The sequence below is a fragment of the Nycticebus coucang genome, chromosome 4 (assembly GCF_027406575.1).
Source record: "Nycticebus coucang isolate mNycCou1 chromosome 4, mNycCou1.pri, whole genome shotgun sequence".
Lineage (NCBI taxonomy): Eukaryota > Metazoa > Chordata > Mammalia > Primates > Lorisidae > Nycticebus > Nycticebus coucang.
This window is the reverse complement of record NC_069783.1, coordinates 45,454,191-45,481,941: the sequence shown is the minus strand read 5'-3', so window position 1 is coordinate 45,481,941 and position 27,751 is coordinate 45,454,191. Positions and strand designations below refer to the sequence as shown.

Genomic DNA, 27,751 nt, shown 5'->3' with positions numbered 1-27,751 from the left:
TGCACTTTCCAGCAGCTTCTCCTCCTTCCTCCAAAGTAGACACAGTGCTGTGGGCCAGCGGGCAGGAAGGGATCAACCAGAGCACGAGCAGCCCAGGCTAGCACAGGTGTGCCCCATGGCCGGTGTTTTTGGCAATGCTGCTGGTGGGCCTGATGGGACACTCACCTTCCTTTCAAAGCAGCCCCTGGGCTCAGAATGGAGACACAGATGGGGAGCCCAGAGGGCCAGCAGAATCTGACTGTTCTTTTGCCAAGAACTGTTTTAGTAAAGGCTGAGAGCTGAGGTTACCCCAGTTCAGATTATGTCCAGGCTCGGGTAGATAAGAGATATTCCCAAGGGAAGCTCCCCGAGAGAGGTGAGAAACCCAGGCCCAGGTACCCTCCCTTTCTGTCCCAATAAGCAGCAGGAAGGAGGCCTAACTAGGGCCTGGACTGCAATGCACAGCACTCAGGGTACTTAGCCTGAACGCTGCCTAAGGTTCATTGTGCAATCCAAGTAGCTTGCCACATCCTAAAATACCACAGAGAGCTTTTTGAGCAAGGGTGCTCTTTTTCTCTACTGGAAATGAGAACTTGCAAGCATCAGAGAATTAAATAAACAAAGAGAAGCCGGGCTCCCAGAACATGGCGAGGCATTGAAATGCAGGCTCTTGTCCCTGGAGACAGGTTGAAATGGAGATTCCCAAGGCAGACAGCACAGGAAGGTGAAGCCAGGAAATGGGGGCTTGGAACCCAGAGTCTTGCAGGGAGGGTGGCCTGGTGGTCAGCCTCAGCTCCCCTTCCCTGCTCTGCTGCTGAGCTGCTGCTGGGGGGTCTTGAACAGGTTGTTTGCATAGTGTATAATTACTGAGTACTGACTGAGTGCCTGGTCCTTCCACTAGGAGGAGGAGGAGTAGGGGTAGGGCAGGGGGCAGCTAAGCCACTAAACTACTTGAGACCCAGGGAAGTGGAGTGACTAGTGCAAATCCTGGGTGTCACATGGGCACTCAGGAGCACTGGAGCCTGAAGGCTGCAGAGGCATTTGGATTGGCAATGAGGACGAGGGACACTGTGCTGACCTGCAGAGCCCAGCTCCATTGCAGCAGAATCCCTCAGGGGCACAAGAGGAGCTGGGAAAAGCAGAAGTATGTGGGTGTGGGTGTTAGTGGGCAGCTGCTTCCTCCACCGCCACCAAGTGTGGCTCAGCTAAGGGCCCAGGGGGTCAGCTCTCCACTCCCCTAGACCTTGTCCTAGCAGTCTTATTCCTGGCCTGGCCCACTTGGCCCTGGCATGGCTCATTAATGCTGTTTACAACTTGCCACCCTGTCTCCAGAGGCTGTCCCTGGTCCCCTCCTGGGGACTCCACCTTGTGCATTCACATCAACAGATTTCAATTAGAAGGGGCACCACCTGCTGCTAATCCCGCCTGCCTTAGACTCTGGGTCTTCTGGAGGGCCTGGGCCTTGTTGGGCTGGCCACACACCAGAGAACTGATCCTGAAAAGTAGGTAGTAATGCTCTGCTCTGAAGGGCTTCACACCAGTTAGGCAGGAAGCTGTGACACAGAACCAGAGGACTGGGGCCTCCTGGGTCCTCCTGGCTGCCTTGTAGATAGCACCTGAAGATTCAGCCCCCAGGTGGGGCCTCTGACCTCCAGACAGGCCCACAGGTCTGGGAGAGGCAGTGTACCTCTCTTCCTGGCCTCACTATCCCTGGGCAGATGCCTGGGCTCCGCTCACTGCTTTACCAACATGGTGCTCACCAGATAGTGTGGGTACGGCAGTGACCCATGGCACTGTGCCCTGATTCTCTCCGGCCCAGCCCTGGCTGCCAGGACCCAGTGGTGCCCATGCCCATCCTGGCCTCCTGTAGCCAGGGCTGAGTGAATGCTCACCAGATTTTCCTTGAATTTTCATTTGTCAAGGTCGCCATCCCAGCAAAATGGCCTTGCTGCACCCCCGTGTCAGAGGGCCCTCCCTGTCCCTACAGTCCCTAACTCTCTCTTCCTCCCTCTGACTTGCTCTGCTCTCCCCTTCCTCCCTGCCTACCTCCTGACCTCTTCTCTTGCCTGCGTGCCTCCGGTTTTCTTCTTCCTCCCTCCCTCTCTCTCCACCCCATTCCTCTCTGTGCTTTCTCTCTGCAGGCTACAAATGGAAAACATCTGTTCCCTGGAGCTTTGCAAGAGGCCCTTTTATTATTTTTCTCTGAGACATCCTGGTCTAACCCTGCACCCAGAGCTGGTTCCAGTCTTCCTAACATGCCTGCCAAACCCAAGGCTCTCCCTCTCCCCAGGTTGAGGGATGGGCCTATTCTCCAGAGCTATTTCCACAGCCCTAGGCAGGCAGGGCCCTGCCCTCAGACTGGCCCCATGGGAGATGCTTCCTATACAGAGGCTCCCCCAGGCCTCAGAAAGGGGAGGAAGCCTCAAAACTCAGAGCCCCAGAACAGGGGAGAAATAGGTCAAGTCCTAAAAGGAAACCACCTTGGCTGGCCTTAATCATCAGTGAGCAGTTTTGGTGATCCAAATGAAATAAGGAAGCATCCCTCCCCGTGGAGCAGACCCTCAGGATATATGGACACCCAGAATAAAGAAGGAAGGTGGAGAGAGCATGAGGGAGGAAGAGGAGAGGAGATCAAGGAGCTAGAACAGAGAAAGATCAAGAATCCAACAATGGAAACCCAAAAGTCCAAGACCCTCCCGCTCAGGATCCAGAGCACAGGCAGTCGAGGCTGCGTGGGTCTATCCTGGGGGTGGCCTCTGTGCTGGCTCAGGAAACTGGGAGGAGGAAAGAAAAGGCCGGAGCAAGGGAAGAGGAAAACGTGGGAAGAAGGCACTGAATGAAGGCAGGAGGGAATGAGCAGGGTGGGGACCTGGGAAAAGAAGGGAGAGCACAGGAAGACAGGGCAAAGGACAGAGAGGAAAGAGGGACACCAAAGAGCCCTCTGTGTACAGGACCAGGGCAAGCGCTGGCTTCCTTCTCGCCCAGGCTTTGGTAATAAACATGCACCCCAGCTTCCTCATCTGCCCAGCTGACAGCTGGGGTAGCTTCCACCTGCAGGCCAGGGCACCTGTGCCCAGACTGCAACAGCCTGGCATCCAGGAGTTGAGACTAAGGCCAGTGTCCCCAAACCCAGAGAAAGCCCAGAGCTTCTCATGTGCCCTCCAGGACTGGGGAACTCTCGCCCTACACCCATCTCTGGCCCACTGCCAGCTCCCAGAGATAAGTGCTCTGTGTGTGGGGGTGTGTGTCTTGCTTTTCTGGAAAGCATGTCTTGACACCCTGATCTTGGAGCATCTATGTGGCTCAGTACCTCTCCCACTCTCTCACAGACCTGCTTCCCAAGAGGCACCCGCAACTCATTCTTAAGTCCGTGAGCTTCTCATATTGGACTGGAATGGGAAGGAAGCTTGGGGTGGGGAGGGGAGGGGAGGGGAGGATGGCAAGAGTTGGGAGAGGAAAGATATGACATTTCCCAACCAAAGAGTAAGTTCAGGATGGAACTTAATGCCAAACAGACTGGGATGCAGTTTATCTTGAACCAAACCAGAGAGATTAGCTCATTTCAAAATGATAAAGGCATCTTTTTCCCTTCCTGTAAATTTGCTGCAGCTGGTGGAGTCATTAGGCAGGGGTGAGTGGGGTGGGGATGCTAATGACAGTATTCTTAGCCTGGGTCAGGTGGGGGTGGGGAGGGAAGTCATTGCCCTGTGATCTGTCCTGGCAGCCCTCATTCAACAGGTGCTCAATAAATGCTTGCGGGTGAAGATGGCAGCCAGGGGAGGGGAGAGAGCTCACGGTGCAAACTGCCCTGGAATTTTTCCGTACTCAGAATGAACGAGCTAGGACACCTTCTCAGGTTCCCTTCCTGGCCATGGTGGCTGTGAACCAGTCTGGTCTCTTCTTCTATCATGACAGATCCCCTGATTTCTAATGGGGGGTATGAGCACTCAGAATTGACATTTGCCAGGGTCCTTTGCAGTTAGGGGTAGTCAAATAACCAAGTTCTGGCCCGTGGGTCATGAGGGGAAATGAAGCGTGCAAATTCCAGGGTTCATCCTCGGTTTTTTTTTGTGTGTGTGTGTGCTTTTGTTTTTATTAAATCATAACTTTGTACATTGATGCATTTATGGAGTTCACTGATTTGATACACAATGTGAAATGCTTACATTGAACTAACACATCCATCACAATTACACTCTTAATAGTTTTGAAATGTACCATTGCATCACTTTCTTCCCTTCCTCGTTTATCTTATGCCTTAAAATGTGAATGTGGCAGAGTCATCTTGGACCTCATGGACAGGCGTGACACCCTAGAGATAGCAGAGCTATTATCCCATTCACGGTTGTCATCTCTGAATTGTTACATGGCTAAGAAATAAGCATCTACCTTGTGTAAGCTACTGCTATTCTGGATCTGATACGCGTACACAAACCCTACCTCCTAACACCACACTGCCCAGCCCTCATCTGGAGGCACAATGAAAGCATTCAGATTCTGTTCTCAGAGATCTCCTCTGTGGAGTGAATATCTAGGATAATGTCCAGAGAAGAAGGGCTAATGTGCAAATTATCGAAGGCTGTGTTTATAGTCACACTCCCACGTCTAATTATAGGCTTTAAGAAGACTGTTGGCCTTACTTGTAGTTACCAGAACATGCTAGCATGCCTAGTATCAAGCAATATATTATCTGAGAAATGTAAGCAGGGTTGTGACATGCAAAAACGTTTTCATTTGCTGGTGGTAATAAACAAAGCAAATCATTAAATCAAAAGGCCTTGGGAGCCCCAGCACAGGTAACCCACAGCTCTGGAATTTGATCACCGTATTATTGATGCATCACTGAAGTTGGTGACCCAGTTTGGGTACAGTTTTCTACCCCAGGTACCTGAGGGGCTGGGGCTCCATTCTGCACACCCTGTGCAGCCGGGAGGTATTAGGGCTCCATGTCTTAGAAGAAGACAGAGGAATCTCTGCAGAAGGGGAGGCCTTATTCAATATCTTTCTGGATTTTCCAACATTCCTCTTCCTACTTAAGACCCAACAAGCTGATTCTGGAGCAAGCACAGCCCCCACATGTCCCTAGGATCCTTGTGACCTTGAGACGATATATGGAACAGAATTCAGGTTATTAAAATGCTCCCAAGTCTAGCTTTGCTGTGAATCCTGGTTTAATTTTTTTTTTTCCAGACTCAGAACCTAGGATTGGGGGAGGAGGAGCATACTGCAACACGAATGTGTCCATGCATGAGAAATACGCAGCAGGAAGCTGGGATTCTCAGCTAACAAGCACATTCTAACTCTGGCTGGCCAGATCCCCTGTCCCGGTAAGGGCTCATTCATCTACTTTGAGTTTCTTCTCCACCCCGGCTGGGGGACTGCAGCCCCGCCCGCACGCAGGGAGCAGGCAGACAGAAGGGCCATCAGAACACAGGCCAACAGTGGGGGCCCACAGTGTCCCTGGGGAGGCTCAGGTCTGGTGCACTTTTAAGAATCCACTCAGTCTATCTTCTGCTGCTGCCACCATTTTATCTCTTTCAGGCACTCACTTGTCATCTCTGGCTTTGGTTCTCTCTCATCCACTCCAATCCACCTCTCACACACCCTCAGGTTAGCATTTCAAACCGACAAGTCACTCCTTGGCACTCCTAAGCATTAGAACACTCAACTGTTTGCCGGCCCAGATCACCTCTCCCTCTCCCTTGACTGTGATGGACAAGACAGAAGCCAAGCTGGGCATTAGCTGGGCACCTACTATGTGCCACCCTGACTCTGTCACAAGTCAGCTCATTTTAGATCAGGACTCACAAGAGTTATCTGGCATTAGAACCCAGATCTGTGTGACTCCCAAGCTGGCTTTCTGAAGCCTGCCTCTGAGATAACCTTCCAACTCCATGGTGGCAATGGTACCAATTAGTATCAAGAGGGACTGTCACCTGAATAAGAACTTCAGTGTTACCCACCTCCACCCTGCCTTCAATGAATTCTGCCCCCAGACCCTCCCTTTGTTGGGGCTTCAACACGTCACCTCTTCTTTAGCTACTCCATTAGTGCTCCATGAGGGTCTGAAGTCCTCCAGGGTCTGAAGCCTGCTTGTGAGACTAAGAAGACCATCTGTGTGGCCCCTCATGACCTCAAATTCCCTCTCATTTGTATCTGCTGCTAGAGAAGCTCTCCCAGGTGAGAGGCAGGCACCATCCCCACTAGGCAGAGAAGGAAACCCATAGCCAGATAGATGAAGTGACTTGCCCGAAGCAAAGGAGAAATAGCTGGAACGTTTTCTGTAAGTACTATCTAGCCAATCAGCCCTGCCAGGGGTCTTCACCTCCATACACTCCCTTCCTCAAGATAGGGCTCTGACAGTTGGGGTAAGCTGCAGGCACGCAGGTGGGTGTCACTGGGACCAGGTTCCCCAGCCGGAACCTGGGACACTCACCAGCCTGGAGCCAGATCTGTTCCAGTGTGGTCCACAGCTGCATGGGGCCTTGCTTCAGGACTGAAGACGGCATGGTCAGCTCTGACATGGCCTCCTCCAGCCGGGAGGCTGCAATGGATGATGCTCGCTGGGAGCCTGTGGAGCAAGAGGGGTCAGGCTGAGCAGTAGCTGGGTGCCAAACACTGTAGGCTGCAGGAACAGTAACTGCCCAGTTCCATGGGGAAGGACAGGGCACTAAGGCAGGGCAAGATAGCATCGCCAGGTGGCCATAAAGTAACCCAGACCCACCAGGGACAGACCACCGTATCTTCTCACCCAAAGCTAAGGAGAGGGGCTCCCTACAGGGCAACCAGGCAGAGATCCCACTAGGAATCTACCACTAGGAAAACAATCACCCCATGTCAGCAGAGCTGCTCATTCTGCTACTGCCTGTAACACTGAAAATAATAGGAATTACTTAGTGTCTAATAACAGGGACTGATAAGAAATAAGTGAGGCTATAGTGGTTAAAAATAACAACATCTAAATATGGGTATCAGAAATCAATATGGAAAGATGTTCACATATAGTTAGACAAAAAAAGCAAATTACTAAAGAATAGGATCACATTTTTATAAAAAAGAAATACGGGCACAGAAAAAAATGTGAAAGGCTGTTTATTAAGGGCTAGGTGGATAAATTATGGATGAGTTTTCTTCCTTTTGCTATTTTTACTTTCTGTTTTCACAAGTATGTATTACTATTTCCTATGTGTAAAGATCCCATTTGGGGCAGTGCTGTGAAAAACCCCTGGGTAGCATTTCAAGTCAGACCTGTGCCCTCTGGAAAACCTCTTCCCGTGGCAATTCTTGGTGACCTGGGCCCCTGTTCAGGATATGTAAGCTGTTGACATTTATAATTCCATGCAGGTGAAATGTGAGCACTTTCTCTCTCACAGAGGCAATAAAGGCTCTAATAAACTCAGGGGACCTCAGGGCAAACCACAGATGATTTCAGTTTATGAGACAAGTGAACATGGAGTCCTAATAACTGTGTTCGTAATTCTTCCCTCTAATTGCAAGGGAGCTCCTGCCCCCAACCCCTCATTCCCCCCTTGGAGACAGCAGCTCTACACCAGCCAAGCACCCCTGAGATGTGCCTCTAAAGTCAGGTGTTAGGTTTGCCTTCTGGAATTAACTCTATCCCTTGACAACGAAGGTGCAACTTGGCTCATATCCACAGAAGTGGAAAAAAAAAAGAGCAGTTCCACTAACTGCAGCTCACTTTCATTCCCTTGACTAAATCTTGTGTTTGTAAGGAAGATGTTCTACTTTAATCAGGTCCTCGGTCAAAAAATGTTTAAGTTTGCATTTCCTGAACTCATGTGAATTTCACAAGCCATGGGTTTCAGGATGAGTTTTTTCAGGAAAGAGTCAGCTTTGAGCTTAGATTTGTAAACAGCTCAGTTCTTTCCTTTCTATTTGACTTGATCTGCTGGGGACATTAGGTGGACTGTGGCCTCTGGCTTTAGCCTAAGGGGAAACAGTTTCTGTGCTCTACAGCTATCTTCTCAACCCCGGCTCCTCTCCTTTCATCCCTTGCCCACTCCAGCTGCCCACTGCCCACCCCAGGGCCAGGAGCCAGCTTCAGCCAGAGCCAAGATCAGCTCTGAAAGGCAACAGGATAGTTCCTTAGCACCAAGACCCTTGGGCAGCAGCTGGCAAGGAGCAGTGATGAGTTTGGCCAAGCTGGGTGGATGCTGCTCCCTATTAGTGCTCTCAGGCTGGGAGAGCCATAGGCTCACACAGACAGCGGCCCAGGCATACTCTTACCAGAATCTGCGTCATGGGCATCGGGCAAGGTCAGGTGCATGCCACTCTGTTTCTTCATTGTGAGGCCCTCACCGAGGCTGCCATCCTTTTCCAGGCCTCTGAAAGGCAAGGGAGGGCAGGGCCCGGTAAGGTTTTGGGCCGGCAGGGATGAGGCATCCTCACTCCCAGCAGGCTTTGGGACACCAAGAGTTTAGGCCCGAGAACAGAACCAAAGACACTGGGAAGGACGAAGACCACTAGAGGCAGGACAGGTCAGCACGGTCCAGAAACATAGGCTGAGGAATGGAGACCCTCCCACCCTGTCTGTACTCTCCTCTGAAGCGGGTGAGGCCAGCAGCTCTCCAGCCAGGGCCAGGTCTTTTCTACCTTTCGGTGTCTTCACAACATCTAGCTGGGTGGAAGGCAGAGTGGATCTGGGCAATGGTCTTCAAGGAAAGCCTGGTCTTTCCAGGGCACCAGAAGTGCCCCAACCTAACCCCATGGGAGGAGGCACCAGATGCCACACCCTGCCTCTAGCTATCCTGGCTCCCAAAGTAAGGGGAGGTCTCCAGAGGCGCCATGGGGGCCCTTGGGGGGCAGATTAAATAACGCCTGCCCCCAATTCCCCAGCTCCCATACTGCCGGTGTGTGTGTGGGTGTCTCTTGTCCCAAAATAGGAGCCAGGAAGGAGTGCCAGCTCAGAAAGGCAGCACAGCCTATTGTGGCCATCCTGGGGTATGTGCAGCCCCTGCCAGCCCGGTCCCATGCTGAGGGAGCCCCTAACCCTGCTGGGTGGGGAAACTTAGAGGAGGATGGAGGCAGAAGGTAGAGGAGAGGAGAAGGCAGGCCCAGCCTGGCCAGAAGGCTTCTTCCTTTGAGAAGGGAGCCAAGACGATAGTTCCACAAAGAGTGCCAGGGTCTGGGGTGTCCCTGCCATACTAATTCAAGCTCACACTGGTCCCAGGTTGGGCCTATGGCTGCACAGCCATCTCAGTGGGCACTACAGGAGACCATCCATGAAACACAGTGGCTCGGGCTGGCTCCCTTCCTCTGCCACCTTCCTCCCACTCCCAGGTGGCACCCAAGCCTGGTGCAAAAGAGCCAGAGACACCAGGTTAGAATCACAGGTCACTCTTCTTAGTTTTGTGACCTTTGGCAAAGCTACTTGATCTTTCTAAGTCTTAGTTTTCTCATCCTGAAAATGGGCATGATCATATCCATCTCACAGGTTGCTTTGAGAGACTCATGGGCAGGTGCTGGTGCTGGGCTGTTTCCGGGCAGACCCAGAGATGTGGCCTCCTGTCCTACTTTCTCTCCTATCTGTGAAGGGACCTCTCCCAGGGCCCTGGAAACAGCCTGTCTGGAGGACTACTTGCCACCTGGTGCTAGGCCAGTATATCTTGCAGAACCTCACAGCCAGAGGGGGAGAGGAGGAGAAGAGACAGTCCAGGCCGAGCAATTAGCAGACACTCCCAGGAGAGCTGGGTAGTCAGTGGCTCCTTGAAGGAGGGGCATCTGGATGGGGTCTGCCCATGGTTACAACTTTAGACCAGCAGAGTGGGCCTGGCCCAGGCAGAGCAGAAGAAGGGGGTGTGCCAGGGGGTTCAGCAGGAGGTAGGGCCACTGGGGGAGAGGGGTAGGTGAGACCTTAAGGCTGTGGATTCTGGCCTTGATCCAAGCCTTAATTTCTGATCTGTGGCCTCAGGTTCAAAAAAGAATCCCCCCTAACTCCTGGGAAAGCCAGGAGGGTACTGGGTCCAGGCTTCCAGTCCAGGTAATCCTGCACTACCCTGGGTTGGGGAGCTCAGGAGAAGTGCTCAGGAAGGACTTGAGCTCTGGCAGCCTAGCCCAATGAGCTGCCGTGGTGAGCTCTAGCAGCCCAGCAGCTCTGCTGCTCCCCAGGAGGCATAGGTGGTCCTTCAGTGCTGTAGACAAAGCTGCAGCTCAGAGGGGCCCGACCATGACTGACCACTGATGACAAGCCATCCAAAAAGGAGCAAAAGGGGACCAGCTGTGCACCTGCTCCAGTGGCCCCAGCTAGGAAATGGAAGAGTAAGGGCACCTGAACTCAGTGAGTTCCCTCGCACAGGGGTCTGGTCCTTGCCCACAGGCTGCCCAGCTGCCAGGAGACCTCCCATTCCCTTTCTGAAAAGTGCCTTAACTACAACCTCCTTCGGGCACCTTCCACTCATTGGTCCTGCTCTTCCCCCCTAGGCTCATAGGCCTGCAAAGTGAGGGCTGACCCTGCCCAGGGCGTTTTACCCCACCTGATCACCCAGGGGCCTCCCCTATAAATTTCGCCATTGTACATGTTCTTCTGGGAAAACTGAAAGCCTCTGAGCTCCATAAGTCCCTGTGAAAATGCAAATACTCACCAGAGTAGGGTCCCCTGTGGCCTTAGGGAGATGACACAGCTAGCAATTCCAGAGAAGGGGAGGCCTTGGGGACCAGAGGTCCACAAAGAGCAGCTAATCTACCTGTATGAGGCCCCCTTTCCCTTTGGGCCGCACAGGTTGTGCCCAGGCATCCTATGCGGCTTGAGAAAAGACCTTCTGCAAATGCATCCCAGACAAGAGTGCCCTGCGCTGATGCCAGGCCAGAGACTACAACAGCAAAAAGGGTACATGGACACTGGTGGCTGGGGAGAAGTGCGGGACCCTGCCACCTCCTCTTCCTTTAGCCTCCATATGGAATCAGGAAAGAAGTGACAGACTCCAGGGGCTGGGACTCAGAAGACCTGGGCTCAAGCCCAGCACTAGAGAGCACCAGCAAGTGACTCTGGCAAACTGCATAAGGTCTCTGAGTTTCATTCCCCTCACTGCGCTGAGAATAAAATCTGATAATGTATAAGATAAAGCAACAAGCCCAACACGTGGAACAGGTGCTCAGCCATGATTTCTCTTCCTTCCTCCCACTCTGAACTTCAATTTACAATGACCCTGGCAAGCATCCTCTGGCAACCCAAAGGACAAGGACATGCACTCACCCCAGCTGGGAGAAGCTGTATAGGCTCTGCCACAGCTGCAGCATTTGTCTGCAGGTCACGAGGGCTTCCTCAGGGCCTTTCAGTAGCTGCTCCAGCTTCACCTTGGTGAACATCAGGCTGCGGGGAGGGAGTGGCCATCAGCAAGCCTGGCCAGGGCCTCCTCTCACCTGGGAACTCTGCCCCAGCATGGCACCCTCCATCTGCCCCCCTCCCCAGCACATAGGCAGTAGAGTGCCATGAGTGCAGCAGCATCTCCCCGGACCGCTTGCTTTCTTCCTATGCCTCAGTTTCTCTCCATTTTGGCTGCCAAAGCATGAAGCACTCTCCTGCACTTGTCAGTGTCATCCAGTGACCAAACACTAACTCACCCACCTTGGAAGCAGTGTCAAGGGTGATTGCTGCTCTTGGCTTGCTCTTCCTACCCACATCCTCAGCTAAGCAGCATCCTTTGTCCTCTCTCATGTGTGGTCAGCCTTTATATTTAAATGCCCCTCGGGGCTTGGGATAGCCTTGGATAAGAGACCTTCCCAGAAAGTCACTATGAATCTGTGGGTGAGGTTAGGCAAGGGATGGGTGAAAAGGTCACTGGGGCAGAGCTCTGCTTTCTACCTTGATAGCACACAATAGCTGCCCTGTTAACTTCTAAATGGAATTGCAAACTTTGCTTCCTAACCCTGGATACATGAGGAAGATGGTGTTATACTTTATCAAATGATTCTTCCCTGAATTTCCCAAAATAGCTAGCTCCCCTTATATAATTGATAGGATTAAAGCAACATGAAACCCTATTCAAATCGCCATTTAGGAACAGTTACTGTGCAATAAGAGAAAGCAACCTTAGAATTTCTTTCATCCCCCAAAAGCTGAAGTCCTCTGAGGTAAGGAGAGGGTGGGGATGTGGCTCTTTAACGGCTGGGAAGAAGGGGCTGGTCCCATGAGGAGGCAGGACCCCAGGAGGGGTCCCTCCCTCTGCCCTGGACATAGCAGGGACAACCAAAAGATGTCACACAGACCAATGATAACACCTGCTCACCAGAGACTGGGTTAGGGCCCTGAGGCTCTGCTATGCCAGGTGTTGGCTCTTCGGCTGCTAGGAGTTCTGGGGGTACTGGAGGAGAGGTCCAGGCAGTGGCTATTTAGCAACCAGTATGGAAGGAGGACAATATTCCTCGCCGGTACTACCAGCAGTCCTGATGTACACAGGCTGGAGAGAGTGCGCAGAGAGTGGCTGAGCCACCACAACTTGTCAAGGTTACGGCTTCCAGTTCTAAGGAGCGAGGCCCCTGGATCCTTGGCATTGCTGCTGCATAAACCACATGACTGCCAAAACCCTCAGGTGACCACTGCCTGGAGGTTCTGCTGGCCCACCTGAGGGTGGCACACAGTCTTTCCCCATCTGGGGGCCCCACCCTGATCTCCGAGGCTTCGGGTGGGGGTGGGGCAGGTGTCTCTCGGGGACACCAGGCCTGCACCTGGGGGCTGCCTCTCTGACCTGCTCCCTCTGTTGGGGTCCTGGCCTCCCTGGCCTCTGTCCTAAGACCTGGGCCTCCAGCCTCATAAAGAACTTTGATGTCCATACTCTGTTTCTTTCTTTTCTTGCCTTGTTTCTGTTAGGTTGTGACTTTTTGGTAGAGAATGAAAAGGGTGGAATTTCCCCAGTCACCTCTTCAGAAGAGGGAGTTCCTGGACAGGTATAATTTTCCTCCTCACTGTTCTTCAAAAATGCCTTCCCTGCCTCTCACACAGCTTTCCTGATGTGGCTTTTCCTCTCAACTTTGCTCCCTGCCCAGCCTGACTTTAGATTCCACCTCTCAGGTCGGCCTGTACCCTTCTTGGAACATCAACTAATGACCATCCAGATAGCCCATAAGGCCCCGAGGGCAGAGGCAGAGGTCCCCCAGTATGGACGGCTGGGCCTGGCACAGGACTGAGCAGGGCTGACTCGGGATGCAGCCTCAGGTGCCAGGCCTACCATCCCTGTTCTCCTTTCTAGACTCGCCAAGGGTCCAACATTCCCCAAGGATCAGGAGCCTTTGCTTTTGGGAATATGAAGAACTCACAATGCCTATCTTCAAAGGAACAATTAGAGTACTATAAATAATAAATTGCCCAGAGAATCAAGGGCTGTATTTCTAGACCAGATTCAATGCAAGGAGAGAACAGAGAAGGGGTCTTACTAGAGCTGGTGGAAAGCAGGGTGGGGTGGGGTTGGATTGAGAGTGGGGGACAGGAGGAGCATGGGGTGGGGAAGGAGCAGCAGGTTGGAACAGTAGGTGTTCGATGAGACAGAAAGGCGCCCCCATGCAGGCAGCCAGAGTAGCAGAGTCCCCTGGGCTGGCCAGGTTCCCAGGGACAGCTTCCGGGCAGGCCAGCCCTGTAGCATCCCTTGGCTCTCTGCAGACCCCCTCCTCTAGCACAATTCCCTCTGCTAGAGCCTCCTTCTCAGTGCCACTCCCTGCATCCCTGAGGGTCAGGGAGGGTACCTGGAAGACCCAACCACACCATGTGCTTGGAGCAGAAGTGGCCAAAAGCTGAGCTGGCATTGTAGTAGCTTCTACCAACCCAGGCTATATCTTTGTAGCCACTGACATTCCATTAGCATGAGTGGCCCACAGCAGAATTTCTCAATCCAGCCACATCTCTTCTGGGCTGGGACAAGTGATCCAACAGTCACTGTCGGTCTGATCCTTCACTCCCAGATCCTGGGAGGCTCCAGATGAGCTCCTGAGAGTTCCATGGTCTGGCAATTGAGCACCGCCAGAGGGATCTTCCTCCACCAAGAGCCCTGCCGAGGATGTCCACACCTGCCATCCAAGCGCTTCTGTGTGGCCTTCATGGCCTTCCTATTCTGGCTCCACCTTGTATTCCTGTCACTCTCCAGATGACTTTGGGCACCTGTGTGCTGATCACGTGGGTAGAGCAGCTCCCTGAAGCTCAGGACGTGCTCCGGGTCATGCCCTTTGCTGACACTCGCCCTTCCCAACTACATGCCATGCTCTGACTTTCTGTGTGTCCCCATGGGGGCTGGGCACCCCCCTCCAAGACAGTCTGCCCTAAGTCGGGATGTGGTTACCTGTACCCCTGCCAGCTCGCTTCTAATTCACTGCAGACTCTCTCCCTGCTCAGCAGGGATTTGCAAAGCACTCCCGCAGAAGGAGCCACTCAGCCGCTCTTCCGGCTAAGAAGCACAGAGCCCCCTCTTTATCATGCCCACCCACCCACTCTTGGCCCAGTTCTCAGAAAGCCTGAGGGAGCCCTGGCATGCCATCATGGCTAATGGGGGATGCTCTGGGCTTCCACAACCAGGAGGAGTCAGAGCTGTGGCCACAGCCTCGCCAGAACACGGTGCTTCCCGGGCAGGGTGTGGGGAAGCTGCTGGCAGTGGGGGCAGGGAACACAGAGAGCTAGCAGGGGCACCCCACTTCAAGCAGCCCAGCGCCTGGCTTACCAACCTCACATACCAAACGAGGCTAAAATGTCACTGAATAAAGGATTCTGAGACTTTTAACCCACTGGTTCTAAAGTCCCAATGTGACCCATCCTGTCTTCCTCTGAATGTCTGGGACTACGTCCAGTTACCACTTAATTATTATACTTTTATGTACATACTATTGGGGCTCAGGACACACAAGCCCAGAATATGACTGTAGGGGGCCAGCATATGCCACCCCAAAATATATTTTGGCATATTTTGGCCTGATTATTCTGGGAAACTATAGACACAGGAATAGCTCTGAAAAGCTGCCCTTTTATAAAAGGAGCTTACATTTATAAGGAAAATCCACATTAGTCAACGTATCTGTAAGGAAGAGGTCTGCTCCTGACAACATTCATTCCAAGAGACTTTTATCCCTGTAACAAGATGATCTTTTTCACTACACATTTCCTCCCCTTCTCCTCTCCTAACCTGTCTCCACCACCTCTGAAACCCCCAAACCCCTTTTCCTTTCTGTTGCTCAGGATGCTGTTAAGTTTCCACCATCTAGTCCCTCTTCAAACCTCAGATTCTGTGGGACTCTTGTGTTTTTTTCCTGTCTTATGTTAATCTGTCTTATGTCAGTTTAATTCATAGCCTAGCCAAAGGAGCTGGAGGGAACCCATTTTCCTCTCCCCTGCTGTCTATATAATCTTTCTTGCCACCTAGGCTTAAGAGTTTAATGCAAAAGATAAATTTTATATCAAGCATTTTTAAAGCCAGACACTCTAGCAACAGTCTGAGGACAGTCCTGAGCAGAGGCTAAGACCACCTGTGCTCCACTCTGTGTCCCCACCTGGATGGCAAGTACCTGTAGGATGGGCCCCGCTTCCCTTCTCTGGTGCTTGGCATAGCGCTGAGCACACCGTGTCTGTTCACTTGATTCCTCACACAGCCGACAAGCAAAGTGCTAGTCAATTCTGCTTCAGACTGTTCAGAAGCAAAGTTTTATCCCATACAAGAGCAGGACCTGGGCGGGGGGAGGGAGGGGGAGCAGTGGGCCTGGGCATGGCATGGGGAGGTCTGGCTCCTCCTGACTGGGGTTATTCATCTCAGGGGACAATCACTGGGCAAGGCCAATAGTGTTACTGAGGACAGTCTCTGAGATGGGAACTCTTAAATATCAGACTCTAGAGGTACTCTGATGAGAAGTAGTCTCTGAGAGGAATGGGCACATTACTGTCCTCAAACCCTGTACTGAAACTTCACTCTGTGAGGAGATACTGGCCCAGGAGTCAGGAACTCAAGCCAAAGTCCCAGCTCTGCTGTCACAATTTTGCACTTGTAAACAGAAGTGAAGTCACCTGCCTCATAGGACGTGCACCAGGCTGAACTGTGATGACCCACAGGAAACCCCACAGTAGCATCTGCTCTCTAGCAGGGAAGGGACTCCCGCTTTGAAACCAAACTCCTGCCAGACCCCATGAAACAAGCTTCCAGGCTGAGTGGTTCTGAGGATGCCCAGAAAGCCCTTGAGTTTCCAGGCCTATTCAATTAGGCCCTTGGCCTCTAGGACTGGCGATGGGCTTGGGACACCAAGAGGATGGGAAGAGCACAGGAAGGGTGGCACAGAGCCACAGGGTCCTGGGCAAAGCGTTGTTGGCTGTGACTCCCTCTTGCAAGCATTTTCCTGTTTTTTTTTTTTGTTTTATTTTTTTTAAGCTGTGGAAGCCCATGTGAAATAAACACAGGTCTTTTATGCCCTTGCCATGCGACCGGCATCTGAAAGATGTGAAAGTCAGTATCCTCTCTGGGGAGGGGAAGGAGCGAGGGTCAGCATAAACATGTGGTGTGCTCCGTCCCACTGCTGGGGCTGGGCAGGGAGAGTCCCAGTCCTGAAATGCCTTATTTCTGGCACCCAGGGGCATAGACAGGACTTAGTGATCCTGCTGAACCCTGAGACATCTCAGCCCCACAAGGTCTACTGGTCTGTCTGGCCAGCCCTGCTTCCGTGGAGGAAGACAGACCAGCAAGGTCACCGTCTCTGCTCCTTGTTATAAATGGTTGTGCCACAGCCCACCCTCTTTGCCAGTCTCCCCAGTCACTCCAGCTGAGGGCTAATGATGGAGGTTCTTGAGAGAATGCTAGCATCTTCCTACTCTTCCTTCCTTTTTGCACTCCAGGGGCAGGATTGGACTGTTAATTGTTTGTCAAAAGGATTGAGACCTGGAGCTGCTCCCATATGAGGGAAAGACAAATAATTTCTTCCAACTGCCATAAAGAGTAAAGGTCTTAGGGTGAGTTCCTCAGACGTGGTAAGTATGGCCTTTCCAAAGCATTTTTTTAGAAAAGAATTATTTTGCAAATAGGGGATATTTTTGTGATGTGTCTGGCTAAGCAGGCTCTGTCCTAGGGTCAGAGGTCATCTTGTGTATCCCCTGGGGGCCCCAATCCTTCTCCTCATACACACACTGTCCCCTCCCTGGCCGTGTACCCGCTGCCCCACTCTTGTGGTAGGGACTCCAAGCAGAGAGAGAGAGGGCTGCACAATGAGTCCATGTGTTCCTGAAAGCAGCTCCTTATCATTTCTCAGTAACTGGTGCGTACCTGAGGGAGTCATCTCTGGGCCTGGCACACTCCCTCCCTGTCAAATGGGAGAACATACGTGGAAACACGGCCTTTGGCATCAGATGATGCAGGCACGCTTCCAGGCTCTGTTGCTTGCTGGAAGTGTGTTAACCTCTCTGATAGTGCCAATGTCTGCAAAGCAGGGACAGAAATGGTATTGTCCAGGAGCACAAAGGGAAATAGAACCTGTGCCTGGTACACGGTAACCCCTCAAGAAAACTCAGCTGAGGCCCGGCACGGTGGCTCACGCCTGTAATCCTAGCACTCTGGGAGGCCGAGGGGGATGGACTGCCTATGCTCAGGAGCTCGAGACCAGCCTGAGCAAGAGTGAGACCCCATCTCTACTAAAAACAGAAAAGTTAGTAGGGTGTGCTGGTGAGTGCCTGTAGTCCCAACTGCTTGGGAGACTGAGGCAACGTGAGCCCGAGTTTGAGGTTGCTGTGAGCTATGAAGCCACGGCACTCTGCCCAAGGGTGACAGAGTGAGAGTCTGTCTCTCGGGGGTGGGGGTGGGGAACCCTCAGCTGTCATTCTCAGGCAGCTTTATCTTTCTGACCCATCCTCCCTATGAGATCCTGCTTTGTCTGGGCAGGGCCTAGGTCTTTCTTATCTTTGTATCCCCAGTGCCTGCCCTCACTTCACTCAACCAATCTCTGCTGAAGACCAGAAGAGGAAAGTTGAGTGAGTCACAAGGGCTCACCAAGGCCTAGAAGTTGTGGGTATCCTCAGGATCAGAGCAATTCCTTGAAGTGAAGCTGCAGTGTCCCGCGGAACTCTCCGTCCTCCCGGTCCTACTGGTCCCCCTGAGTGATTTCCTGGCTGTCCCAGGAATCCCTATGGGGGAAGGGAGGTTGACAGCAGGTGTGGCAAATGCATAGGAGAGGGCATTATCTCTTTAAAGGACAGTAATTAGTAATTCCAGCTGATGGCTGAGCCCTGCTGTTTTAATGAAGAGTTCTATTTTTATAGAAAGCACAACACTGAATGAAAAAGTAGGCTATTCTCTGAGTCAGGCAACCACACCTCTGGAAAGTCTGCTCCCTGGCCAGCAGTCAGAGCCCATGCACAACACGGGACCTTTGGCGTGTGCGCCCCATCTTGGCCACACCAAGTCAGACTCGGTGCAGAAAAGCAGGGTCTGAGTCTGATGACCCAAGTGTCTCTTCTTCTGGCTATGTGACAAAGCCTCAGTTTCTTTTTTTTTTTTTTTTTTTGGTTATTGCAGTTTTGGCTGGGGCCAGGTTTGAACCGTGCCCTACTCACTGAGCCACAGGCGCTGCCGAAAGCCTCAGTTTCTTATCTGTAAAATGGGTACAATAGTATCTATTTGCCCCGAGAACTGTCCCTTGAAAGTAATGCGCATTAGGGTTCAACCCATGTTTGCCCTCCTGCTCATTCTTACTTATCTGGCTCCTATTATGTGCAGTTGCCTACTCAGCCTCTCTGTGCCTCCATTTCCTCAGCTATAAAATGGGAACAATGACAGTTCCCATACCTCCCAGGGTTGTTGAGCGGATTTCGGAGTTAATGCAGTCAAGTGCTCACAGCAGGGCTCAGCACACAGCAGGCCCAGGTGCGCTGCTGCTGTTATTATTACTGACACTCTGGGGGTTCCAGCACCCCAGGGTCTTCCTGCTCAGACAGTCATCAGCTACTTGATCACGAGATGTACCTAACTTACCCATTAGTTTTTTCACTGTGAAAACAGGAGTGCTATAAAGACCAAAACACAAACCAGTCAAACCAAAACAGCAAAAAGCAGGGTGACTTTGAAGCTTCTGTTTCCTCAAGTTAGCTCCTCCTTCCCTCAAAGGCCCTGCTACCTCCTACCCTAGGAACACCCACGGGCCTGCCCTGTGACTGGCATTCTTATCTGCTCTGTGCCAAGGGACTGCTGACTCAACTGGCCTCCAGGCCTCGGTCTCTCCCACCACAGCCACCTCCAGTTACTTCAAGATGTCTCTCCAAACACAAATTTATGATCTTCAAAGACTTAAATATAAACCACACAGAGCCCTTTTCACAACCATTTAGGGGTGGAAGAACTTCCCCAAAGAAAGCCCTTATGTGGAACAAAGGTAGGTTTCCAGCCCGGGATGAGACACAAGGCAGCAAATGCCTTGGTCTCTCTACCCAGCAAGCAGACCCTGGGGTACCTGAGGACTGCCTGTCCACTGCAAAAGAGAAGTTAGCCCTACTTCTTGGCATGGGCTATCTCCGGGGTGGGGTAGGGTGGGGGGCACGAAGGCTTTCTCTGGGGCTGAGCGGGCCCTGCCTCAGAGAATTGCATGCTGGTTCACAGTACCTGCCCCAACCCATGTTTTAAGCAGGGAGATCAACAAGTCTCAGGAAGCAAAGGGCTAGATAGAAGCACCTTTGAAGACAAATGGAGAATTCCTTTTGGAAAAACCTGCAAATATCTGTGCTCCCTTCCTCCTTCCTCTCTTCCCTAGACAGACAAAACAGCCTATGTCATCCAGCCCCTCGGTTTGAAGGTAAGCAGACCATTAACCGGAGACTGAGGACCACATCTTAACCTGTACATGTTGTACAGAGTGAGATCACAGAGGCTGTCACGGGATGACCAATGAAGGGAAATGCTGAATGTCAACCCAGCTTAGCTAATGAGGAACTGACCTTTGGGGAAGGAACTGATGCTGCCAGTGATTACGACTGGCTTAACACTTCCCTCAGCCACAGGGCCTGAACGTTTACCTGATGGCTGGTGCCCTCCTCAGAGGCTGTGGCAACCAAATATGTTTAATGGGCCCAGCAAAGTGATAAACTATGTTTGTGTAAATACCTCTAACTCCAACCCCCTTACCGGGGTGTATACCAACATCTAAGCATCCTTTGATGTACTGAAAGTCCCTAATAAGAGCAATCAAATAGACACCCTGGGTTTAAGTCAGAAATGTTAACAGACCCCTTCTGCTCAGTGGAATGGACGACTAGAAATGTATCACATGTAACCTGGACAGAAGGTGAGGAGGGCTGATACACCACAGAGGTCCCCTTAGGTTCAACTTTAGCCTCCACTGCATTCAGCCAAGGTCTGGCCCACAGCTAACGCCTAGTTATCAGCTCAAACATTTTCCAAAACAGTCTAGGTTTCCTGGGGCAGATGGTGGTGGCGGTTCCCTTTGTTTCCGCATGCGAGCTCTGGCATGTCAGGAGGGCCATATTATTCCTGTGCCGTTGAGTGCCTCCAGGCCCCGACACACCTTCCTCCCAGGACTTCCCAGGGCCAGTGCTGGGCCAGCAGAAACTCCTGAGGGTCCACCCTTAACAACAGGGTTCAGTGGGTGAGAGGCCGTGACCTTGACCACTGAGGAGATGGGAAGGGGAAACCATTTACTGTTCCACTGACCTATGTAGGGCCTGGGCTTTCAAAACCAGCCTGGCCAGCTGCCAGGCCTGGGTGGGAATAGTGAGTGACAGGCTGGTTATTGGAAAGCTCCCATCATTAGCCCAGGAACTTTGTTTGGTTACCATGGTGACCTTCACTACATGCAGCCTGACTAAAGCCCAAAGAATCTGTTACCTAAAACCATCGTCCCACGGAGCCCATGGCTTCAGGAAGGACACTTACCAGTGGCCTGTTCCCCTTGATCCCATACCCTGCTCCTCCCTCACTGGGCCTCCCAGCTGCCTCCGATTTGCAAAGCAAGAAGAAAGGACAGCAAAGGCATCTCCGGGCTTGCACGGGACCTCTCTACATTCCGTGGCTTGGCCTGGAACCCGGGCCCGAACGGGGAGCCTGCCACCCCCTCCTGGAGGCCCCCAGTAGGCTTGGGCCAGGGGCAGCTCGGCCCGCACATGTGTCCAGGACTTAGTCAGAAGCCCACAGGATTTCAGGAATCTCTTGGAGTGTCTGGTTCCTACTGTGCGAGGTTCACCCTGTCCTTGCAGGGCCGTCACTCCCTGTCTCATCACGTTTTTGCTTTTTTAAACCCGAGCTCCATTAACTAAAGGTCATCCCTCAGCACAGAAATCAAGACCCTCTTTGCTTTGCTTTCTCATCCCTGAACTCAGAAGGCTTTTCAAAAAAGTTTGACTCCATGAAAGTTGGGTTTTACTCCAGGAGCCTAGAGGCTGCCTGTATGGGAATGGTGACCTCTTGTGCAGTTAGAGAGCTTAAAAACCTTTCCCCAGAGCTTCTTTCCCTGTCCTGCTCAGGGCTCAGCCTGGCTGCCTGCACCTCCCTCCAGCTCATGGCCACACATACTGCTACCTTCAGGACCCAGGTAGCCTCCCCCCGCTCCACACTGCCACCTTCAACACTGCTGTCCGCTGGCTGAGTGACCTCTCATCTGACCTTATAAACGGGTGGACACAGGGCAGAGGTTCATTCTCTTGGCAAATGAGGAAACGGAGGAAAGGAGAGGAGGGGCAAGCTGCTGCAGATGACATGGGTCAGTGACAGACATAACTTGAGGGGAGGAATCAGCTCACATGGACAGGGGTCCATCCACCCACCAGCTTCTTCCCCTATGGCAAGCCTCTCAAAGCACAGACACAGGCAAAGCCCATCCCCTTTGTCAGCTGCTTCTTCCACTGAGGCAGGTTCTGGGATCCAGAGCACTGAGGCCTCTGCAGAAAGAAAACACCTCTAACAGGCTTCATTCAGTTAACTGGACAGCCCTTGGCGAGGCGCCTTTAAGCCTTCTCTGGATACAGACCCTGCTGGGGACAATGGGGTCAGAGTGAAGGGGGTTTGATTTTTGTGGTTTTGCTGCTGTGATATTTACTGGACTGGTTGTTTAATTAACTGCCTTGGCAACAGCTGGAGCCACACACGGCTTGTCCCCAGTGCAGAGAGCAGCTGGGGAAGGAGGACGCAGTGTCAATTGAAGAGCAATGACATTTTCAGCGATCCCTGACCCGTAATGCACTCAATGACATTTCCTGCTAATCCCTGGGTTTCTGTACTCCGGGGTTTCATCTGTGGAGAAGAGAATTAACTTGTTTGCAAAGAGACATGGTCATACCCTATGGTCACTCACCAGAGCTGGGTGGTGGATGGATTCTCCAGCCTCTGCTCAAGCATATGTATATATATATTTGCTTTAAACAACAAAGATTTATTCTCTCACAGTTCTGGAGAGATTTTTTTCCCTATTTTTTTCTACTTAGTTTTGTAGCCTTTTAGGGCCAGCCCAGATCAAAACAGAGCTCCCCGTGGTCCCGGAGGTGAGGGGCTTATGGTGGCTCAGGAATGAAGAACCTGCTCCTGCTTCCTGCCTGTTCCCTGTTCCTAGATGAGCAAATTTGGAAAAGCGAGGCACTACTGGGGAGGAGACGCTTGGGTCCCCAAATGCTCTGCAGCTCAGCACTCTACTCTGACAGGAAAGAGATGAACCCCTCAGAATCCCTAGGGGATGAGACTCAAATGCTTTCCTTCTGAGACCCTGAACGCTCTCCCGGCTGCTGGCCCCTTGTCCTCCAGAGCTCCAGAAGCCTCTGCAGTTGCTCTGCCATGCCCGCAGGGTGAGTTGTTCCCACGGCACAGGCCGCCCCTGTAAGGCTCCTAACTGCAGAAGTGGGGACACTACTTTTCTGAGTGCCTTGCTACCTCAGGGAGGCACCAGGGACAGGGACACATTATCCTGCACGTTGACGAGCAGCACAGTTTGCGCCAGGCCCCTCTGAGAATATGTGCATGCACACAGCACCACAGTCCAGGCCGCCCTGCCACCACGTGCCTCCTGGGGAGTCACCGACTTCAAGACAAAGATCCCACCCCACAAAGACACTGTCCGTGAGTAGAGCATTTGCTGGTACAGGAGTCAGCACCAGAAGGACGGAGGGAGGGAGGGTAGGGTGGGAGCAAGGCAGCAGTTGTGACATACAGTCCACACGGACAGGTACAGTTTCCTAGCCCAGCAAAGAGCCCAGGAAGATGGGGACATCCCTGGGGGGAGTCAGGGAAGCTGAAGGGGAGTCCAAGGCCTGGCCTCATGCACTAGACAGACCACACTCTCTACCACATTTTTCTGCTGCTCGGGTGGCAAATTTCCAGTACAGGGAGTCAGCCAGGCCAGGGCAGGTGCCTCAGCCTGATAGAAAGCATTCAGCTCGGACGTCAGGAAGATACTCAGACCAGGAAGATGCCAGATGCTGGCAGGGAAAGGCCCCCTCAGCTGGATCCCGGGTCTGAGGAGGGACCAAGGGGACAGGTGCTTGCTGCTTGACTACTTGTTTCCACGGAACTGTAACTGACAAAAGAGCGTGTGCACGTGCACGCGCGTGCACACACACACACACACACACACACACACACACACACCATACACACCAGCAGCAGTGGGCCGGACAGGGGTGAGGGTAGAGTGTGGAACCATAACCTGGCAGTAGGAGCGCAGAACCTCGGTGTTCTGTGCATTTTAATCAGGGATGAAGAGTCAGATAAAGTGCTACCACCTACTGCTGTACAGTCCCTGATCAATGAGACAAGGTGTGTGTATCCACACACACTGCTGTCCATGTCTGGATCCCCTAATAAGCTCTCTGCCTTTCAAAGTGAAATTATTCCCATTTTAACAGTCTCTCAAAGGCTGGTTCAAAGGTCAGGATCAGGGAAATTCCTTGAACACAAAGGATGGGCTCTGTCAATTTGGCTGTGCACTCTGCTTACACCTGGCTGGAAGTAGTGAGGACCTGCCTGAGCCAGGGTGGCAGGAGAACAGCTGGAGTCGGGAGTCCTGGTGCTACAGGGGAGGGTGAGTCTGGATAGGGCAAGCAGAGACTCAGGGGCCCTGGGCTGCAGACCAGCTGACCAGCAGGACGAGTCCCTGGGGCTCCCTTCCTCAGTGAGGGGCATTATCAAGCTTAAATTTAGGAAACTCTGCCACTCCTAAAGCACCTTTTTTTAGGTGCTTGATTAGGAGGAAGCTGCCATCCCCAGCAGTCTTCAGCATCCTGGCCAAGGCCACAAGCTAATCTGTCTATAGCATCCTCTGAAGAAGGTCAAGAGCACAGGTAAAAACCCAAGCCAGGCCCCTGTGGTCATCCCTGTCTCTGAAAGGGTACATCTGCCCAGGTTCCCTCTGTGAAGGGAACCTCCTCGAGAATGAACAATTACAGTTTCCCTGTCACCCATCAACGCTGAGATACCCACCAATTTTCCCTAATTCTTTATGAACCTGTTTACACTGCCAGGATGAGTCACCTCTCAGGGTAACCAGGACCCCAGCTTCTTTCTCACTGTCTTCAGAGGGATAGCCTTGGACTGGTTCTAAATGGGGTTTTCCTTCAGACTCCAAGGAGGACTGAGGTGGGAGTGAGATGCTTAGGGGCCCTTTACTTGGGATCACAAGATTCTGAGACACAAAACCTGCTACATCCAGTGTCACCTACCCCTGAGTGGAGGAGGGAAGAAATCAAATGACAACCTCCCTCTTGTTCCCTTCCACCAAGCAATGCACCCTCCTGTCTTGGCTGGCCCAGCACGGCTTTGTAGTGTGCCAGAAGGGTGGCAGCAGGTCCCCTGTGCAGAAGTCCTGCCTCACTCACCAGTGAGGAGGGAGGGAGGGAGGGCAGGGTGGGAGCAAGGCAGCAGTTGTGACATAGCCTCAGGGAGGCACCTGGGCCAGGTACAACTTGAATCCAGCTCTGAGAAGAGGGGCATCTGGCTAATACAGTAAATGAGGGTATCAGAGTATGAGGAGCAGGACCTCCCTGGGGAAAAATAACTCCCACCTGCCAACAAAGGGGAGGAAGTTGCCAGCTTGGAGGCAGGGCATGGCTCCCTTGGCCTCAGTGAGCCGAGCCAGAGTTAGAATCTCACCCTTGGCTGGCTGCATCGGTGCTATGATTAAGTTACACAAGTTGGTGTCCTCCTGGGGCTCATGCAGAGCCTGGTACAGTGGCAACAGCTGTTGCATGTGCATTCAGGCAATCCACGTACCGCCGCTCGCTATGAGGGGTGAGGAGCAGGCCAGGGCTACCACACTCCACCCAGCCCCTCCTGGTACAGAACACCACAGCCATCTGCCAACCCCACAGGTCCTCATCCCCTTGTCTCTCCACCCAGGGAGTATGCCTGCAGTGATGGCCAGACCCTTTCCCCAGCCTGGAGGGCCCCTGGGCACTCACTTAAAGTTCTCAGGGTGCTCGGTGATGGCCATGTTGACAATGTCTAGGGCGTGCTGGTGATGCTTCTGGGCAGAGAAGAGCAGCGCCAGCAGGTGGAGGGCGTGGGCGTCATCCCTGCACACCTTCAGGGCCTCCTGCAGCTGCTCCATGGCGCTGGAGATCTGCCAAAGGAACCGCCAGCTCAGTGCCCTCCCCAGCTGCACACTGCCCCTGGCCTGTGAGGGCGCCAAGGCTCCACATAAGGAATCCCCCTCAGGCACTGGGGCAGGGGATGCTGCTGCACAAAAACACATTGCCAGATAGCCTGGCAAGGAGGGTCTGCTGTCCTGCCCAGGGAGAGAGGAGCAGGTTCCAGGGGGCAGCACAGAGGACTGGGGCAGATGCTAGGAAGCACTTCCTAAATCTGAGGCGTGGGAGCCACCGGGGAGGGAGAGAAGCTCCCTGGGGCGCTGCTGGCAGGTCAGGAGTCTAGCCTGGAGGGAAGGGAAAGGCCAAAAGCAGAAGCTCTGGGCCGGGGGTGTCGCTTGACCACAAGCCACAGGTGTGCAGAGGCAAGTGCCAGAGGTGGGGAGACTGACCTTTAATGTGGGCACAATGGGAGCCTGTCCACATTCTAGTACTGTGTTTTCATCCAGCAAATAATTATTAAGCCTGGTTCTATACAGATGGGAGGAGGCCAGAGGAACTTTCCTTCCTAGCAGGCAGAGTTCAAATAGTGGGAAGAGACCAGGGGCCACCATGAGTCCCAACTTTCACTGGCTTGGGTTTGCTGCCTCCCTTCGTGTGACAGAGGGCAGCTCCCCAAGCCCAGCAGGTGAGCCCAGGGAGTGCAGGTGAGGCAGGGAGTGCAGGGGAGAACTCCTCTAGTGCTCATCAATGCCACCAAGTGGGACTCCCAACATCCTGGTGTTCTAGCCACTGAGGACACTTGCGTGTGCAATTGTGTCCAAGGCCTATCCGTAAGTAGTTATGGGTCACTCAACTCCCCAGCATGTCCTGTAGAAGACTGCTTCAGGCCTCAGATCACACACCTGCCCAGCTGTCTGTCACCCTGCAAGACGGGTCCTGACCACAGCTGGACTCAGGGGAGAATGTGGATGGTTCAGGGTGTGCCCTTTTCCTGAAGAGACCCTTCTTAGCACACCCTTTAGGAAGGGTCCCAAGCTTTCCCTGGATGTTAGACCCTCAGTGTCTCTTTCCTTGCCTCCAATTTTACCTCTTGGCATCTCCACCCACCTACTGCTCAGCCAGCAGGTCGCTACTCTCGAAGAGAAAAACCACACCACCGGCCTGAACCCGGGTAGCCCTGGCAGGGTCTGGAAAAAGTTCCCACAAGCATTAAGGAGAAAACAGAATTCTGGCAGTCACCAGTGTAAACACCTCTTCTTAAAGAGAGGCTGGATAGTCCTAGTGACAGTGATAGCTCCTTACACAGTCCTGCAGTCCCATGCAAGGCAGCCCTCTGCCCCGATGCAGTCATCTCTTCACCAGACAACCCAGAGCCCCCAGCCTCTGTGCCCAGCTCAGCACCCTGGAGCGGTCTGTGCCTGGGCAGCTGGTCATATGCGTTGACTGATCCTGCTTGTTGGGGCCAGCCAGCACGTCCTGCATTTGTGAATTCACAGAGCTGGGTTCTGGTCAGCTCTGCTGCTCTCCAGTCGTTGTCTGCAATGCTCCTACCTCCCTGAATTCCATTTCTTTATCTGCAAATTAAGCATCTGTGTGCAAATGAACAGGCTTGTTTATCTCCTGCCCCTTCTGAGTTTCCAAACTCCTCACCTTGAGAGGACCAGCACTGCGAGTCAGCAGGCAGGCAACCTGGTTGTTCTCACAGGCTGCTACACCTGTGCTGGGTAAGCAAGGGGTCCTCGATCAAGGCCAGCCTCTGCTTGTGCCGTGGGTTCAGGAAGTGGCAGGACCCAGCAGGACCCAGGACCATCTCCTCCTCACCTCCTACTCCTGGCACCTCCAGCCTGGCCCGACTCCCCATGTCACTCATCTCCCCTGCCCCCAAACTGCTGCTTCATCGGTGGCACCTTGGCTCAAGGCTCTGCATCCTGTGTAAAGGTCGGTCTCCTCCTTGTCCTCTCTCAACTATCTGGCTCCTGGCAGGCGTGGAGGCTGTGACCAGGTATGGACAGAGACGGCGCTGAGAGAGGACCCTGCAGCAGCTTGGAGGGTGAGGGAGGCCTGGTTGTGTGACAGACAATCTGCTATTTACAGACCCCGAGCTGACCAGGCTCTCTTTTCAGAATCTGTCCACATGCTGATGTGGAAAAACCGCCTGACTGACAGATACATTGCCCTAACTACTCCTAGACTTATGGTCGCAAGAGATCCAGCTCTGGGGTCAGGCTGGGCCATGTCTTCCTGCTCTGCCTCTTCCAGCTGGCACCTCAGGGCAAAGGGGATGCCCTCTCT

The 27,751-nt window shown here is 52.8% G+C and overlaps 1 protein-coding gene across 3 annotated transcripts in view; it reads right to left on the bottom strand.

Moving 5' to 3' along the window:
* Window positions 1-27,751, bottom strand: part of TTC7A (tetratricopeptide repeat domain 7A) — a 120,806-nt gene that overhangs the window by 14,207 nt on the left and 78,848 nt on the right. For all 3 annotated transcript variants that reach the window (XM_053590212.1, XM_053590213.1, XM_053590214.1), the window contains 4 exons: window positions 25,331-25,491; window positions 11,192-11,308; window positions 8,227-8,324; window positions 6,416-6,550 (listed from right to left, as the gene is read on the bottom strand). In XM_053590212.1, coding sequence (XP_053446187.1) covers window positions 6,416-6,550; window positions 8,227-8,324; window positions 11,192-11,308; window positions 25,331-25,491 — 511 coding nt within the window. The remainder of the gene's footprint in view (window positions 1-6,415; window positions 6,551-8,226; window positions 8,325-11,191; window positions 11,309-25,330; window positions 25,492-27,751) is intronic.